Below are 17,587 nucleotides of genomic sequence, written 5' to 3' on the forward strand. Positions count from 1 at the left end.
CTAACTAGGCACATACTATAAAAATTTATAGCCTTGATATCTCAGTGGATATGACCTTTGCTTCCGATTCCGGAGGGTGCAGTTTCGAATCCGGTCTGGGGCATGCACCTCCAACTTTTCAGTGTGTATTTTAAGAAATTTAATGTCACGTGTTTCAAACGGTGAAGGAGAAACATCGTGAGGAAACCTGCATACTTGATAATTTTCTTAATTCTCTACGTATGTGAAGTCTGCCAATACGCATTGGGTCAGAGTGGTGGACTATTGGCTTAACCACTCTCATTCTGAGAGGAGACTCGTGCTCAGCAGTGAGCCGAACATGAGTTGATATTGATGACCATAAAACTAGGCAGTCTCCTTTCATTTTTAAACCTTTTTAAATAGTCGACCTCAATAAATTTCTTCAAAATATCGTTAATGTACAGCAGTTTAATAGTGATAGATCAAATGGCATCGAAAAAGAAATATTGTGGGTAGGTAAAGATTTAGGTAGGTATTATGAACAGCGGGATAGAATTTTAAATAGACCCATTACTTGCGTCTGGCGGTGAGCCAAACTTCTGTATTTTATGCCATCAAAATTATCTAGGACAATTTGGCGTCCGGTTTAAAACAGTGAATTTATTATTTTTATCCCACAGAATCTCTCTACAATAATATCTTCGGACGACGATTTTATTTTAAGTGTCCTATTTCACGAGAATTTATACTGAGCTATAAATGTAGAGTATTCGCGAATGTAGCGCAAGCGAGATTTACAACTGAGATTTAAAAATTTTTAGTGATCTAAGTTCTAAGTACTCACATACTCGTAGTAAACGAAAAAAAAGAAAAATCTTCAATGCATGCAAAAAATGCATTTTCATTAAATCTAGACAATTTTTGGATTGCCATTTAATTGAAGGATGCAAAAATAAATAAGAAATATTGTAAAAGATTTATTAATAAAGTAGATATAAACATTGTTCAGCCACACACATCAATTATACGAGAACAAGGGATTATTTTGTACAATAACATACATCTTACGAATACTTTAGAGTTTACCTAATTTTAGCTGTATGCTATTTGTTCAATAATTCCAAGACTCGAAAGGTTGAAGTACCAAAGTGTATGAAATATATAAATAACCTTAAATTTATTAATTTATTAAAGTACAAAAAGCGTTCAGATAAGTATGATTATTCGCCGGTCATCATCTCCATGAACTCTGAAAAGAAAAATCACACGTAAGAAATTTAAAATAACTATTTCTAGATCTGAATTACGTGTATAGTCAATACTCTTCGTGTGTGATTCTATGAATTTCATGCTATTACTGTTGTAGCTATTGTAAAACAATCTTATGTGTGTCTATTGCAAAACTTTACCCAATTTTTGATCTAACTCTCTGTTATACGATATAGTTCTAAAGTTTCCCCTTTGTATTTAACCAAGAATTGAGAAATGACACTTTCGTTAGGCATAGGTCAAACGTTTTTTGACGTAGCTAATTCAGATTTGTCTTTACATGTAGTTACACTAATTAACGCAGCGTTGCTAATTGCAACAATAACATTTGAATTTCAAATTATTGCATTTCAATAAATACTCAATATTATTTCCTAGTGCGATTAAAAAGGCATGAATAAGATTTTTCTCCAACTCTAAATACTCTAAATACAAATAATTAAGTCTATTGAATGAAGGCAGTCGTGATTTTATAAAAGCATCTGATCTGGATAGTCAATTTTCTATACTAATATTTTATTTATTTGTTTGCAAAAATTCTTTCACCAATATAATGCTACTTTATCAGAGAGTGTGGGTTTTATTGTAACCTCGTTATCACATGGGAATGCGCACTACGCGGGTGAAATTGTAGGTCGTCTATTAGTAGTAAATGAACTTACCATCGAAGTCTACTGTGCCGCTGCCGTCCGTGTCGATTTCTTGGATGATGCCGTCGAGCTCGTCATCAGTCAGCTGCTCATCAAGCTCGCGAAGGATTTCACGCAAGCTCGATGTGGGAATGTAACCATTGCCTGTAATTATTGAAATAGCTTGACTTCAAAGTATTGTTTCTAGATTCAATATTAGCCTATTTTAACGGCCTACTTCGAACGACCTTCTTTTAGGAGAAGGATCATCATCAACATCATCATAGTTTCCGGATTACTTACAAAAAATTTAATTTAAAACGAGTTCGGTTATTAAGTTAAAAATATATCCTGAAATTGGAGCTCCAAAATTAGCTACTTTTAAATTACATTTTTCTATTGATATAAATAATTGAAACAAGCTTTACTTTTGTTTTTATGCATTCTAAAAGTAATATTTGTCACTTTTACAAAACAAATACAATCAGTATTTATAATATTATTAAGCAGTTATTTAGGCGATGAAAATGTATGTTTAATTGAATCTCACCTTCTTTATCGTATAATCTAAAGGCTTCTCTGAGTTCTTTCTGCATAGCCTCAGCGTCTTCTTCTACGATAAACTTAGCAGCAAGAGTGACGAATTCAGGGAATTCCAGACGACCGGATTCTAAAATAAATATATTTGTTATATTTACAGCTCTTGGCATCAAATTAAATTTATAGAAAAAGTTTGCATTACTTTCTTCGTCTTCATTTAAGATAATTAAAATTAGAAACAACATTATAGACTTATGGTACTCACTGTCAGCATCAACCTCCTCGATAAGCTCTTCAAGGATCTTCTTGTTGAAGGGCTGACCCATCATTCGAAGGATGTCAGCTACGAAATCACATGGGATACTGCCCGAGCGGTTGTGGTCGAAGCCATCGAACGCTTTGCGGAGGACTGCAACAAACGGTAACAATTGAATTGACTGTCGTATTACATAATTTGTCAAAATTTTGGTTATTTTGACCACACATCGTACCCTCAACGTTGAGCCCACTCATGGCACGTTAAATATGAATGCAGTACTAAATGCGTGGTTTTTCTAAATTAAATGCCTAAGTTAGAAGGTACCGGCTCCTTTTCCTGTGCTTCACTAGTAATTAGAACAGTCACACTGATCGTACGAGCGGCTGCGGTAAGATTAGGACAACAGTTCAATGCACCTAGATGCAGTGCGAATATGTTGTGCAATGCAGCTATTTTGGTGCAGCTGTGTGCATCTCGCCGCTGGCTTATCCCATTGCGTGGAACTAATACGCACATTTTTTTAAAGAAAATTACTATTCTAAATTATTATGACCATGTTTTTATACTAGTTAGCAACTATTTACTTTCCTTACGTATTCCACATAATTTTAAAGCAACAATTTCCGTGTAAACTAATTTCTGATGATTTTTTTTAAGATGTCAAAACTTGAATAACGTAAATGGATGATAGTTAAACTTAATTATATTTTGCATAGAAAACTTTTTAATGTCACAATTACAATGTACTTTATTTAAATTTGAAGATGTTTTCAATGTACAGTCCATGAAACATCTTCAAATTTAAATAAAGTTTAAATCAACTGTAAAATAGTCTAGTCAATTAACTTGTGCATTATTAAAAAAAATACATTTAAAATCAATCAATTTAAACTTTTAATCGAATTCAAAATGCCAACTGCAGAAGAAGGAATGTGTGATATAAAATTTACATGACGTCGCGCCAGCTGATGGAATAAATTACAAAAAGATCTAACAAACTTGCGTTCCACATGACATTAAGGGTAATTTAAAACGAATATGAAACATGAGTTATCCTATAATCCATAAAGGCTACATGACAACTTATTATAATTATAAGCGAGCGAATGTAATAAAATTTCGTAGCAATTCGCCAGCCTGTGTTGTATTTCAGAACGTGCGTCATTTTACGTAAATATATAAAATAATCAAAATGCTGTCCCCAGAAATAAACTCTTTTGAATTTATAACCATGGAGATGAAAGATAAATTGGTGAACTCATTTTTCAAACTTTAAGCAGCTGATTCGTATAAAATGACGTAAGTGGTATTGGTAACACTTGTACCTAGGTACCTATATTTAATTATGAATTGTCTGCGTCATAGTTATATGTTTTGTGTTCCTTTCTTAGTTTTCTAGAACTTTGATGCATCAATTCGATGCCAAAAACTGATTATTTTCATCCTTATTTGATTAATACGAAGTAACATAATATTGAGCTGACATTAATGTGCTCTTTCTTACTTTTAAAAAGTTCAGCAATCTAACTTTTACGTACGTAAGTAAGTAAGTAAGTATTAAACTGCTGTTGTTCAGTACGTACTCGTAAGTTGTAGGGAACTTAAAGTCTAATAAGCTACTTTCAACTCTACGACTACTATAAAATATATTTCAAAAGAATACGAAAAAATAGTGGGTAGAAAATAATTAATAAACAGCTAAAATGTGGAAAAAGAGCAATAAAGCACATGGTTCTTTGAGACAACTGCCAAGACATCTTGATGATTAAAATTAACAGCGCAACGGTGCTAGCGAAAATAAAAATTGTGTTTTTAAAACTATTCAGTTGGCAAATTATCACAGAACAGCTGCGTTCAAGACAGATAAGTTACAGGCCTTTTCTTTATAAACATTATAATATCTCGTCTAATGTTAATACATTTATATGTTTAGAGTAAACGATTGAAATTGGCAGAGTTAAAGGTTACATTACTTAACTAATTGAAAAGTAACCTAACGTCCAGTGGCGGATTAACAAATTTGCCGCCAGTTATTGAGTTTTTGCAGCCCCTACTAAACTTGGAAATTCGATCTAGATCCTAGTTCGCAATAAAACCTCCTCCTTAAATTGTATCAATAAAATTGCAAGATTTAATATTTTAGTAGGACTGTACAGGACGTACGCTACAATATTAAAATTATCGTTACATTTTCTTTATTTCTGTAGAACAGAAAGTTTTTTTGGTCAAATTTGCCGCCTTCTAAAATCTAGTCTTCTTAGCCTACCAGTAAATCCACCACTGGATGACATTTACCTACTACATTATTTTCCATCCAATTAGAATGAATTTTTTTTTATTTTTTAACAAGCGCGATCACACCTACTAGACTATTCTGTAACGATATCTTTATAAATCGCAAGTGCGAGTTTCGACTTCACCTCTATCTCTCTCTGTTTAACACGATACTTTAGAATGAGAAAGATAGCGGTGAATTCGAAACTCGATATATCGAGATAAAAACACTTGCGAAATTCGTTATAAAAACACTTGCGAGTTATAAAAAACATCGTTAGAGAATAGCCGTGCTGATGTTAAGTGCTGTCTAAGACGGAAGCGGGTTTACTTAGGAAAGCCACAAGTTTATACCCGTGCTACGGTTTCTACGTCCGGACTGAATCGCTAAATCACTTGGCGGTACGTCTTTACTGGTCCGTGCTGAGAATTGAACCCAGGGCCTCTCTCAACTGCGCCAGAGAAGTCGTCATAAAAAAATATGGACCGAGAGCCTGTGAGAGCCACTCATTTCATTTTACGAAGGCTAAAAGTCCAAAAGAGAGCCGTGATAACCCAGTGGATATGAGCTCTTCCTCCGATTCCGGAGAGTGTGGGTGGCATGCACCTCCAACTTTGCATTTTAAGAAACTAAATATCAAACGACGAAGGAAAACAACGTAAGGAAACCCGCATACCAGAGAAATTTTCTTAATTTTCTGCGTGTGTGAAGACTGCCAATCCGCATTGAGCCAGCGTGGTGGACTATTGGCCTTACCCCTCTCACTCTGAGAGGTGACTCAGGCTCATCAGTGAGACAAACGAAAAGTTCATCAGCCTTTACTCCGACCATAAAAGTACGGTACGAGCCAACTATGGAGTTTGGATTCTGGTACTGGTGGCTTTGGAAGATAGCAGGTTTCAAGGGTCCAGACTCTCAATTGGTCAAGTATAAAGCGTATTTTTTTAATATTTTCCTCGACATAATGTGGGAAAATCGTGATTAGATGAAACTTCATACAATTTTAGCTTATTTACTTTCATTACATCAAGTATAAACATAAATGCACAAAAATAACAGAAATATCTATAATTTTGTTTGAACGTCCATACAAATCTACCGATCTCTTAAAGCGATGACGCCATTCCTTCGTACCAATTAGTATGGAGCGCTTTTTAGCGATCCGTGATAACGCCGCAAATATGACCCTTCGAATCCCTGTAGCTCCGAAAGTAAAGATCGCAGATACCCTGTTACTTCTACAAAACTGCTTTACTATTAGCATACTCTTAATTTATATATAATTTAAAAACTGTCATCATTGGAGTACAAGTAGATAAAATATATTACGTGCAATGTTACGAGTAACATGCTTTGCCAATATCAATGCAACTGAGTGGCAATTTACACATTTGGCTCAAACACAATTTCTGCAATTGTAGACGTTTGAATTATGATACATTAGCACAAGATTACACCAAGTAGATGGATAATATATTATGTGCGTATTGAAATGTTGCATGTAATCTGACAGTTAGATAAATTATCGTAGGGCTTTCAAAGAAACTATTCGCATGGTGCCAGCGAACTCATCAAATCTTACGATGTTTATGATTCTTTATTGAACTCCTTAGACTGATGCGGTTTAAATACACAAGGTATGAAAATACTAATCAAGATGAAGAAATTAAAATGACAAAATTTATATTCATACTAGCGCGACCCCGTTCGTGTGAAATTATTTTTTTAAAAATCCCACGGGAACCTTAAAATGTAGCTTATGTTCTGTTTCTAGGTTCAATTTATATATATACCAAAATTTCATCGGTATAGCTGTTTAACCGTGAAAAGTTAATAGACAGACAGGCTTACTTTAGCATTTATACTCGTAACATTAGTATGAATTATTCATTTATTATAATTTCCCCAAAATACCTAATTTATGTGAGTGGTTTAGTTGTTACGGTTTTCCATATTTTGACTCTCCCTTTTATGTATACCTAATGGATATCTTGGTTATCGAAGAACATTAGGTATTTTGTTTTTAGCGATAGGGTCGCATAATAATCAACTGTATAGCTAAGTTAATTAACTAAAGTATAAGTAACTCCCAGTGGCGTAGCGTGTTTTGGAGGGGCCCTGTATCAAAATTATTTGGGGGCAAAATTATTATAATGAAGGGTAAAGATTTCTTTCACAAAAAAAAAACGAAATGCTAGCTTAAAATAAATAGGTCAGCGACCTAACCTAGGATGTTTCTAACTTTTGGGAGCCACCCTTTAAAACCCATTAAAAAAATAGTTGCTTGTTTGCCTTTTTACATTTCTGCAGTGAAAAGTCTATAGGCAGTATTTTTATGTTTTTTTATTTCCAAGAAGCACTAGATTAAAAAGTAAGATTTTTAATCTAGAAATTTTTGGTTTCACACTTAAGAGGGCCCTGTAATCCGGAGGCCCCATATCATTGATAGGGCTGTTACGGCGATAGCTACGCCCCTGGTAATTTCTATTAAGGCCACAAGAATCCCTCGTCCACCATTGAACGTCAATTGATAATACGATGATGATGATGAAAGAATTTTTTCATTATATTACTAGACAATTTAATATTTATTATTATTACATAATTAATTATAGTGACTGGTGACAGAAGGGCTGGCTCATTTTTTGCGCAAAGGATCAGCCTGGCTGTCCAGCGCGGAAATGCAGCCAGTATTCTTGCCACCATTCCACGTGGGCATGATTTGTATAGTTGTTAGGATAAGTTAGCTTAAGTTCCTTATTGTATTCTTTCTTTTCCAAATAAAAAATATTTTAGTTAATTATAGTTAAATATCTTATGGGCTGACTAAATACAACGCGATTTCGAACACAAATACAAAAATAGCCAACAGAATTGTTTATGTTGTGTTTACATTGTAGTCTGGCGAGAAAATTTACATCGATTTTCATTACTCTTTTCATAAAATCATAATATCGGTTCCAACAATGACGACAGCAAACTTCCACGGCACGTTGGCGTCATTCCAAGCGTGTTACCACGGACGGACGGACCACCACGCTTTTATATTAATAAACCTTTGTACTGGTCCGGAAAGCCATTGATGTAGATTAGAAAAATTTTATCAGATGTCTTGTGAAAAATAGAGCACCCGCTTTTACTTATTGTATAGGTTAGGCTCAAGAGACCGAGCACCACAAGATGTCATGAAATAGACACTACATTATTATATTTGGGCAAATCACTGGATTTCGCGCCAAACACGCCTTAATTCAAATACTTAAAATCCCGCTGAATGTCTCACGACAGATTGCAGGAATAATGAGAGACTAAATGAAAAAAAAATATTAATAAACCTTTGTACTGGTGCGGAAAGCCATTGATGTAAATTAGAAAAATTTTATCAGATGTCTTGTGAAAAATAGAGCACCCGCTTTTACTTATTGTATAGGTTGTCTCTAAGAGATCGCTCATTGGCGATAGGGTCAATGGGGATGATGACTGGGTTTGAATAATATTGATTTTTATGATACGTTGGAGTAAATAAGGTTAACTAATTTATACATAAAAAGCAAAGATTGTCTGGATATTATAAAATTTCAAATCTTTAATCGAAATTAGATGAAAATTCATAGTTTCAGCTTCTTTACATTAAATATGTCATTTTTCTATATTTGAACTATTTACATAAACTCACAAATAACAACTAATATCTTGTGGTGGATGAAAATCCACCGCTATACCCGCTTCCATCTTAGATTGTATCATCACCTACTATCAAGTGAGATTGTAGTCAAGGGCTAACTTGTAAAGAAAAAAAAAATAACAAATTTTCTGTATAAGAAAATAGCCACGGAACCCAAATCACATGAATGAAGCGAACTTGTCAGCTTTTATTTACAATAGGACAACAACACAAACGTCACTCGGCTTCGTGACAGCTGTAGATACGCTTTCCTCACACTTCAGCTCTCGACGGGGGAATTAAGTTTCAGTGTTTTTCTGTTTTCACACAAATCACGCTGACAACGCATTAATGATGATCAAGAGTTTCTTCACACGTTTACCTACAAAAATACATTATCTTTTCTTTGTTTTGTTTTGTTTTCAAATATGTTATACGTTTTTAGATCTCTTTGTCTTTAAATATAGGTAAATAACTCCTGTCAATAAACTATAGCTATTTCTATATTGGCGACTAGTACCTAGTTTTCTGAAAATGCACATAAACGAAAAGTTAGAGGTGCATGCTCGAGACAGGATTCGAACCTACGCCCTCCGAATAGAAGGCAGAGATCATATCCACTAGGCCAATATCAGATTACTATTACCTACTAAATTTACTATGACAATTAAGTAAATAATTAAAGACTTCAAGCTTTCTAGTGTTTCTTCCCTGAGATACATTTGAACTTTAATTATTACGAGTAGCTGATGAATTTAGTTTATCTACTTCAGGTTCTTAACCGCCTGATGAGCTTTTGATTGTTTTATACTTTGAGGTTCACGTTTTACTCAAGTTTTCAAAAGAACGGAAATATATGAGGTTTCAGGAAAAGATGTTAAAAAATACTAATACAAAATAACCACCAAGGTACACGAGGTTCTGCAAGTCGCGAAAAGCTGATCCACATGGCGTGACATCGGCAAGAAGCAAACTTATGTTAGGGGTCACGACCCTCATTATTGAGGATACGACGCAAGAATTAAGAGGAATACAAAATAAATACCTTTATCCACTCGCACCAACAAGAAGCTTACCGAAAGTGAGATAGGTATAATATTTTAATCTACCTTCCAAATAATAATTTGTTGTGATATGAAAATTATACTTATCTACAGCTAAAAACCTAATTCTACCTACTTTACTATGAGTTTTCGTTATTCCATCATCTATGACACCTTTATTTTCGTATTTCATATTTATTAATCATACGAGAGCCTACAATGGAGCTTTAAGCTTTGCTTATATGATCTTTGTTCATACCATTTTGTATGTTATTTAGAGCGAAGTAAAAGTCACAATTTCACGCATTTGTTTTCAAGTGTGCAAAGTGATAAAAAATACATAAAAAAATGGTTTCATTGTAGTTGTTTTTGCAGTTATTTTTGCACTATTAATTAAACCCACACACAATTTCGGAAGAACGAATTTATTACGCAGAGACTGTGTCTGTTGAATTTATGAAGTCAGCCCTCTATTGTGTTTTTGGCGTGACGCCAGAAATGAGCTTGCGTTTTTTTTCGTGTAGTAAAACATTATGAAACGCACGTAATATTTTTTATGTGATTTTTTCTATGATTTATAGTTATTACTTACCGGCGATTTGTTCTGGTGGGAGCTCATCGGCCTGAAACAGATAAAAAGTGATATAAGTCATCATTTAAACATATCGGTGCACGCGCTTTATGTTTGAGTTCTGTGAATAGGTGGGTGGGGTTCGATATCTATATTTCAGATCGGTTCAAAATAATCCTAATGGTTTGTTGTTACTCTATGACTACCTACATACCTACATTGTATGATCCGAGGACATGACATTCTCACAATTGATTTAGTACTATCAATTCAAAATTGACTCTTTTACTATTAATAATCAATTAATGTAAAAAAAATCCCCGGAACCTGGACCAAACTCGAACAATATCTTTATTTAGGTACGTCAATGTTCTCAGGATATTCGTCCTTAACTAAAGGCAATGACGAACCGACAAGCGATTTATCGTTCCGGAATGATATCGCGTAGAAACCGTCAGAGGTATGGTTTAGAATAAACTTGCACCTTTGCACAAAAATTCCGAAATACCATGGGATAGACGATAAAAAATTCGTCCTAACAAGAAGTCCTTTTTATCACTTTAAAGACATAGTTAATATATTATATACCCATACTTCAACTTGATTTTGTGATATGAAGTTTTTGATGAATAAAGATTTATTTATTTATTTATTTATTTATACCAAATTTTAGCTTTCTAGTTTTAACAGACACAGACATAGAGGAAGATGGCGAGACTTTATAGGTTCCTTATGGACTCCGGAACCCTAAAACGTACTTCGCAATAATAGCTTAAAGTGTTTTTAAGTATTTAAGTAATAACATGATTGTTTTGTTTCAAACATCTGGTTTCTACGTTTGATTTCTGAGCTGACCCACATGTGGTTAATTTGGGACGAACATCGAACTTATAACAGACTTCCTTTTGCTTTCATCCTTAATTCACGCATATAGGTCATGTTTTTCATTAATAGCATTGGTATCATCATTATCAACCCATATTCGGCTCACTGCCGAGCACGAGTCTCCTCTCAGAATGAAAGAGGGTAGGCCAATCCACCACGCTGGCCCAATGCAGATTAGCAGACTTCACACACGTTGAGAATTAAGAAAATTTATGTATGCAGGTTTCCTCACGATGTTTTTCCTCCACCGTTTGAGACACGTGCTATTTAATTTCTTAAAATGCACATAACGAAAAGTTGGAGGTGCATGCCCCGGACCGGATTCGAACCTACGCCCTCCGGAATCGGAGAGGTCATATCCACTGGGCTAAAACGGATCTTTTAAGAACTGAACAACGAGTATTTGCGTTTATATAGTAGTAGTTATTTAGTAGTAGTTAAGGAAATATATATATAATATATAGAGAAAAAGAAAGAAAAATAAATAGAAACAAGTACCATAAAAAATATTAATAAAAAGATGAAATGCAAAAAAATGTACTAAGTATAAAAGTGTTACCTACTTTGTTCTGTTTAAAAATTATTAGAATAATTATTGTACCTTATACCTTATGTAAATGGGAAATAATAAAAGACTTTTTTATTTTTTTTTTTATTTTTATTTTTTTTTTTTTATTTAGTAGTAGCTGTTTGTTACCGGCAATTTACGGTGGGTGGTTTTAGTGGTTATTTTATATATTAACACTAGAAATCCAAAATACTCTAGAAAAACTACAAAAAATATTAGAGGTATTGTATTGTTACCTATAGATATAAGTTTATAATTTTATAAATCAGTAGATACCCATAACTATTCTGTTTTAGCAATAGCTAATTACAATTAGGACAAGAAAAAGGCGGGTGATTATGATACACGAGTGACAGATTGGCAAGGAGGTGAACCACCTGTACAACTTAATGACTCGTGTCATTGAGAGAAATTATGACAGTACAGGTGATCAATCAATGCTTGCCTTCAAGCTTTCATTTTAACTTGCAATGTGTTGTTCAAAACATACAAATAAGGTCTACTAGTCTACCAGACGTTGGCTTGGCCTTTCTTGATTTAGTATAGACTTACGTATTCTGTACCTACTCTTAAATCTATGGTTTAAACACTTCCGTATCTTCGATTAGAACGCAAAAATATGGATATGGTCAGATAATGAAAAAAAAAATCACACGAATTCTTGCATAGTAACTTGTGCAAAATATTTTACCTGTCCCTCATATCATAGCTGTAGTCTCATATAGTAATTCTGACTAAAGAAGAATTTAAAAAATAATGGAGGTCTACAGAAATATTGGGTCTTATTATATTTTAAAAGATATGGCAAATTTTGTAGTACTTTTGTGTAAAAATTCATCCAACTCCGGTTAACCGTTTTACCGTAATAACCCATAACCCGTCTAAAGATCCTTTAATCGATCTAAACTTTAATGTTTAAACTTTAGTTTATATTATTATTAGTGTTAATATAAACGAAAGGAAGGTAAGGAAATTGGGCGTTCGCAAGTGTTAGTTTACGGTTTTTTTTTATTCTTTATACTTGACTACAATCCCACCTGATTGTGAGTGATGATGCAATCTAAGATGGAAGGGGCTAACTTTTTAAGAGTAGGATGAAATCCAAACTCCTTTCGGTTTCTACACGACATCGTACCGGAACGCTAAATCGCTTGGCCGTACGTCTTTCGGTAGGGTGGTAACAGTGGTTTACTGCGTTGTTACCGGATTATGGGAATAAAATATAGTCTATGTGACCTACTGATAATGTAGCTTTCCATTGGTGATAGAGTTAATCAGTTTGTAGTTTCGGCGCGAAAGCATAACAAATTCACTTTAGCATTTATAATATTAGTTGGGATTTGTATCGCGTTATTTTAATATAATTACTCGTACAATGAAAACTAAATGGAGCACGGACACGTATATAGGTCACAAAACTCGGTTCTCTCAGAGGCATGTTACGAGTACTGGGACGTAATAAATTTATTTTACGTGCAATTGAAACTAAAATAGAAGCATTGGGCTTGCGTTCGCCGCATAACAACATGGAAATCCACTTTATAATACGAGACTGTTTAAATGTTAACGAAAATTTGAAATTAAAAATTCAAGCCGATTAATGCTTTTTTTTGTAATTATCAACCTTGATACAACTAGCAGGATTTCAGAATAAGTAGCTTAAGTACCGAAATATAGAACCATCATATAGTAAAAGCTCATTATTCGCAATGGATACGTTCTGTAAATGTGTCGCGAATACAGAAACCGTGAACACGGAATGGTATTTTATATGGGATTATAAGGGATACTTGGGTGACTAAATAAATAACAAATATATAAAGAAAAAACAATTAATTGAAATTATTGATTAACTATTATCTCCAGTCTTAGACAATGGTTTGAAGAATTTTGAATTTTTTTCATGCTTGACATTTTTCAAAAGCTTCTATTCAGAGTGATTTTAAGCAGTGGCATTCTTAAACCATCCATTCGCCATTTCGGCAATAGGTATTTGCAAGTTAAAGTTTAAATTTGCAGATTTTACGTCAGTTTCGTTAGTCAGATCCGCGAATAACGAAATATTTAGCCACGAATATAGGAATTGGGACGCAATTTTTTAATCCGCGAATAGTGAAAGCGTGAATAAGGAGCTACTGTATATTAAATGTATGGTCATCACGAAATCTCGAAAACCGTACAAGGATGAAATTTAACAGGAAGGTAGTTTGTGATAATATGTATCCGCTAAGAACGGATTCTGCGCTAGGGCCGGATTAAGGAGGTGTAAGAGCGGACGAAGTCGCTGGCGTCCGCTAGTTATCTAAATGATGCATTCGTAAGACTTGCGATTTTCCTAAAGACTTATTGATTTCAGATGGGATAATCGTTTTTATTACTAAAACCTTTTACTGAATATCATTTGCCAGTTATTTGCCCTTGAAAAATAAATAATACCAAAAAAAATGGATTTTTAAAACAAATATTTTTAGTTATTTATAAATTTTCTTGGTAAATTTTTGTATTATGTTATAATTACATTGATGATTAAAACAAAGTTGTATTTGTATAAATATAATTTTCATACTATAGTTTTTCCACAATACAGTCGAACCTTGAGAATACTTGAACTGCAGTTGCTATAAAAACTATTTGCGTACGAGTTGGTATGTCTAATAACATTAAATCACAGAGGAAAACATCGTAAGCGTTTCATTCAAATAAATATTGTACAGAAATTAGAGCCGCGTGCAGAAACAGCGTGAAAATTGTGAACATTTTTCAGTTGGAAAAATATCCTATAGATATACAGGATGCTCGGGAGTAATTCCCATAACTTCAAGGTGTTGAAGAATACACTAAAAGGAGCCGAACTGCATCAATATTTTTTTAATAAATATAATAAAAAATTTTTATGTTTTCATACAAAGTAATCCAAATAATTCCGACTATCCACGTAAAACACGCCTTTATATTCTACCCTTGCATTTTAAAAATTGCTACGTCAAATTGGCTAAGTCAAATTAACGATGCGTATGGGACACATTTTAATATCTGTTTACAATAGAAATATTATTTACCCCAAAAATATTAAATTTAGAATACATGTTCCTTGAACATTTTCAACTAATTTTCGGTAAAGAATATATCCCCAGGATTATGGAAAGTACTCCCCAGCACCCTATGTATTATAACTAAAATTATGTTTGCAAATGTTAGTTTGTTTATTTGTTAAGATTTAACCCCTTTACAGATTCTTTCACTAATAGAATGGTACCTACATTATCAGCGAGTATCATAGGTAGTGGCATACATTATCTATGATACTCTACGAGTATATTTTTACCTAGGGTAGTCACTTTACGCGAATATTTCACAAAATTGAAGATTTTTTCTTCGATACAGGATTTTACTGAGTTCTCAGGATAGGCCAATTATTGCATCTATGAGGTGCACGCTACTGACCATGTTATAGGCTATATTTTGTCTCCGTATTTCCACGGGAACTGGAACTACGCGGATGAAACCAAAGGGCTGTACATACCAAATATATTATATACCTATGTATGCGTCAGCATGCTAATTTATGATCCTATTAAATAATTAAATGTTCATTGAATACATTAATTATTGTGGCAGTTATTTATGAGACAAGCAATTTACTTAGCGTTAAAACGTCTGGTATTCAATACACAAATAAAAATTGACGATTTTTTTACTTAAATCAATATATGAGGTTTAACCTGCCCAATTTTTTTTCAAACGACAACTGGACTTTTTTTGAAAGTCGTTTAAAAATCTACAGTTTTGGTGACCTACGTGGCCCCTTCTACCTAAGCTAAGCTTTGCAATATTTGAATTTTAGTTTGGTGTAGGTATTAATAATTAACTATTAAATGAAGCACTTATTCAGAAAAATATAGTAGATAGTTGTAGATGTATTAGGGTTAGTAAGTTACAGGTACCAATTTAAGGTTTTATATAAAAAATATTAGCCATATTGTCTTAAAACATTAGGACCGATATTCTTCTTTCTCCTGCTGCGAGTACTAAGTGAACATCCTTAACTAGGATTGAATTGTCAATAGTTTAAAGGCCGAGGATTGAACATCAGACCTCTCTGGTGTAACTTCTGCCAATTAACCGTAAAGACAAGGAGGTACTTAACTAGAGTTATAAGCTTATATGAGACTCTTAAGAAACCATCTAACTATCAAATCTCATTAGTTTAAACGAAAGTCTACCTCAAGCGTCAATAGCTCCACTTAATGAGGCCGGATTCGAAACCGAGACATCATAAGTTCGATCTCCGTCTATTGCTATATTGTCGTACCCACTCCTAGTACCGTTAGTTACTAGACAGAATATTTGTCATGTCTAAAAAATACATCATATGTTCTTAAAAAAAAAACATTATACTTCAATAGCTTAGAACGCAGTATCATAATAAATCAACACTATAAGTGCTTCTTATCAAAACAGGTGCATGTTTTGTCGACTGTGTAGCTACTGGATTTTTATTTAGTTTTGTTAATGCCATATGGGGGCAGACATCCGCGTGTGTCAGTTGTTTTAGAAATGTTAAAAAACGTTGGTTATTTTTTATTTATTTTTCGAAAAACCTACCCAGTCTTCAGTATCCAGAACCATGTTTGATGTCACTAGTTAGCACTGTGAGACGCACAACACGACTGGCGAGTCTGCTGATTCCAGCGTCCAGGGTTATTTCTGCTGCTTTACGAGTATGGCCTTTCGTATACTTTCACATAAAATGGGAGGGGGTGCGGCGAGGGCGGGCGGGCGGCGGTCGATTCGGCAAGAGTTCCCCTGTTTCCTGCGCCCGCGCCGGCCAATGGCGTGAGCCTCAAACGGCAGGATGCTAACGTATTTTTAGTCGGAAACGTGGTCAGGAAAAACGTAAACAAGCGAATCGACGTGTAAGCGAGGCGTCCGCCCGGCCTGCCCTCGGTACTCGCCTGCTGTATCATTAAACACGAATAATGTACGTTTTCGAGCCGTTTGCTGTGCAGCCGTTTATTATTTACACAAAACGCTACTCGGAATTTTTACGTAGGTACTTGCGTTTCTTTTTTGGGAAATAAATAAATCATTTTGAAATATGTGAATTCATATTTATAAACATTGTAAATCAAAATCTTCCACCGTGTCTGTCTTTATGTCTATCGGTTCGCTACATAAAGACGAAAGCTGTATTACGTATTTTCACCGATATATAGATTTCAAGAAATAGCTATAGGTAGATATAATTTGTCAAGGTTTGGTAATGGTTGAAATATGAAACTAATTGTTGTAAGTGTTGAAAAATATCAAGCTTATAATTTTCAACACTTAATGGAATACGTATAGAACAAAATTCGTGGTTTCTTTTAGAGATCTACAAAACAGTCCCATAATCTACATGTAATACATTCATACATATAATAAACACATGCATATTACAATGATATAGAGTGTCCTTATACGATTTCTAAAAATATATTCCATTCTTTATTCTAAAATTGGCCACATACGAGTACCTACTATGAGAGTAAGCAACGCGAACGAAGTCGCGGGAGTTCGCTAATTATTATTCTAAAGATCTCGACCTCGTTCGGTCAAATTTGTTTACATTGTAATACACGATATATCACTTCATGTGGCGTAGGTATACTTAAGCAGTCTTACGTATCTATTAATCATCTTACAATAAGCGCAACGCGTTTCTCCCGAAGATGCATTGCAGCGCCGCGCATTTGGTGAAATATACCTACTACATACTTAGGCATAAGATTTACGTCAACATTAATTTTCATTGGTCGATGAATTTGGATTACGAGGTTATGATTTCAATTCAATATACCTATCCAAGGTCACTCACTACAAGACCTGCATCCGTCCAATAATGACCTTCGCTAGTGTTTGCCTATCGCCCAAAGGCGACTCT

General features: G+C 34.2%; 1 protein-coding gene across 3 annotated transcripts; it reads right to left on the reverse strand.

The window, feature by feature from the left end:
• Positions 1–923: 923 nt before the first annotated feature.
• Positions 924–16,399, reverse strand: LOC112053260 (troponin C, isoallergen Bla g 6.0301). 3 transcript variants are annotated; one of them, XM_024092631.2, is made up of 6 exons: positions 16,270–16,399; positions 10,233–10,263; positions 2,665–2,808; positions 2,410–2,529; positions 1,893–2,024; positions 924–1,210 (listed from the first exon to the last, which is right to left on the reverse strand). In XM_024092631.2, the coding sequence occupies exons 1-6, from the start codon at positions 16,291–16,293 to the stop codon at positions 1,182–1,184; spliced, it is 480 nt and encodes a 159-aa protein (XP_023948399.1). In that variant the 5' UTR covers positions 16,294–16,399; the 3' UTR covers positions 924–1,181. The 3 variants fall into 3 exon arrangements, with proteins under 3 accessions (XP_023948399.1, XP_023948398.1, XP_023948400.1); XM_024092630.2 differs by lacking the exon at positions 16,270–16,399 and having other exon boundaries at positions 10,233–10,308; XM_024092632.2 differs by lacking the exons at positions 10,233–10,263; positions 16,270–16,399 and adding an exon at positions 2,891–2,927.
• Positions 16,400–17,587: the final 1,188 nt, after the last annotated feature.

This window comes from Bicyclus anynana, chromosome 5 (genome assembly GCF_947172395.1).
Source record: "Bicyclus anynana chromosome 5, ilBicAnyn1.1, whole genome shotgun sequence".
Taxonomy (NCBI): Eukaryota; Metazoa; Arthropoda; class Insecta; order Lepidoptera; family Nymphalidae; genus Bicyclus; species Bicyclus anynana.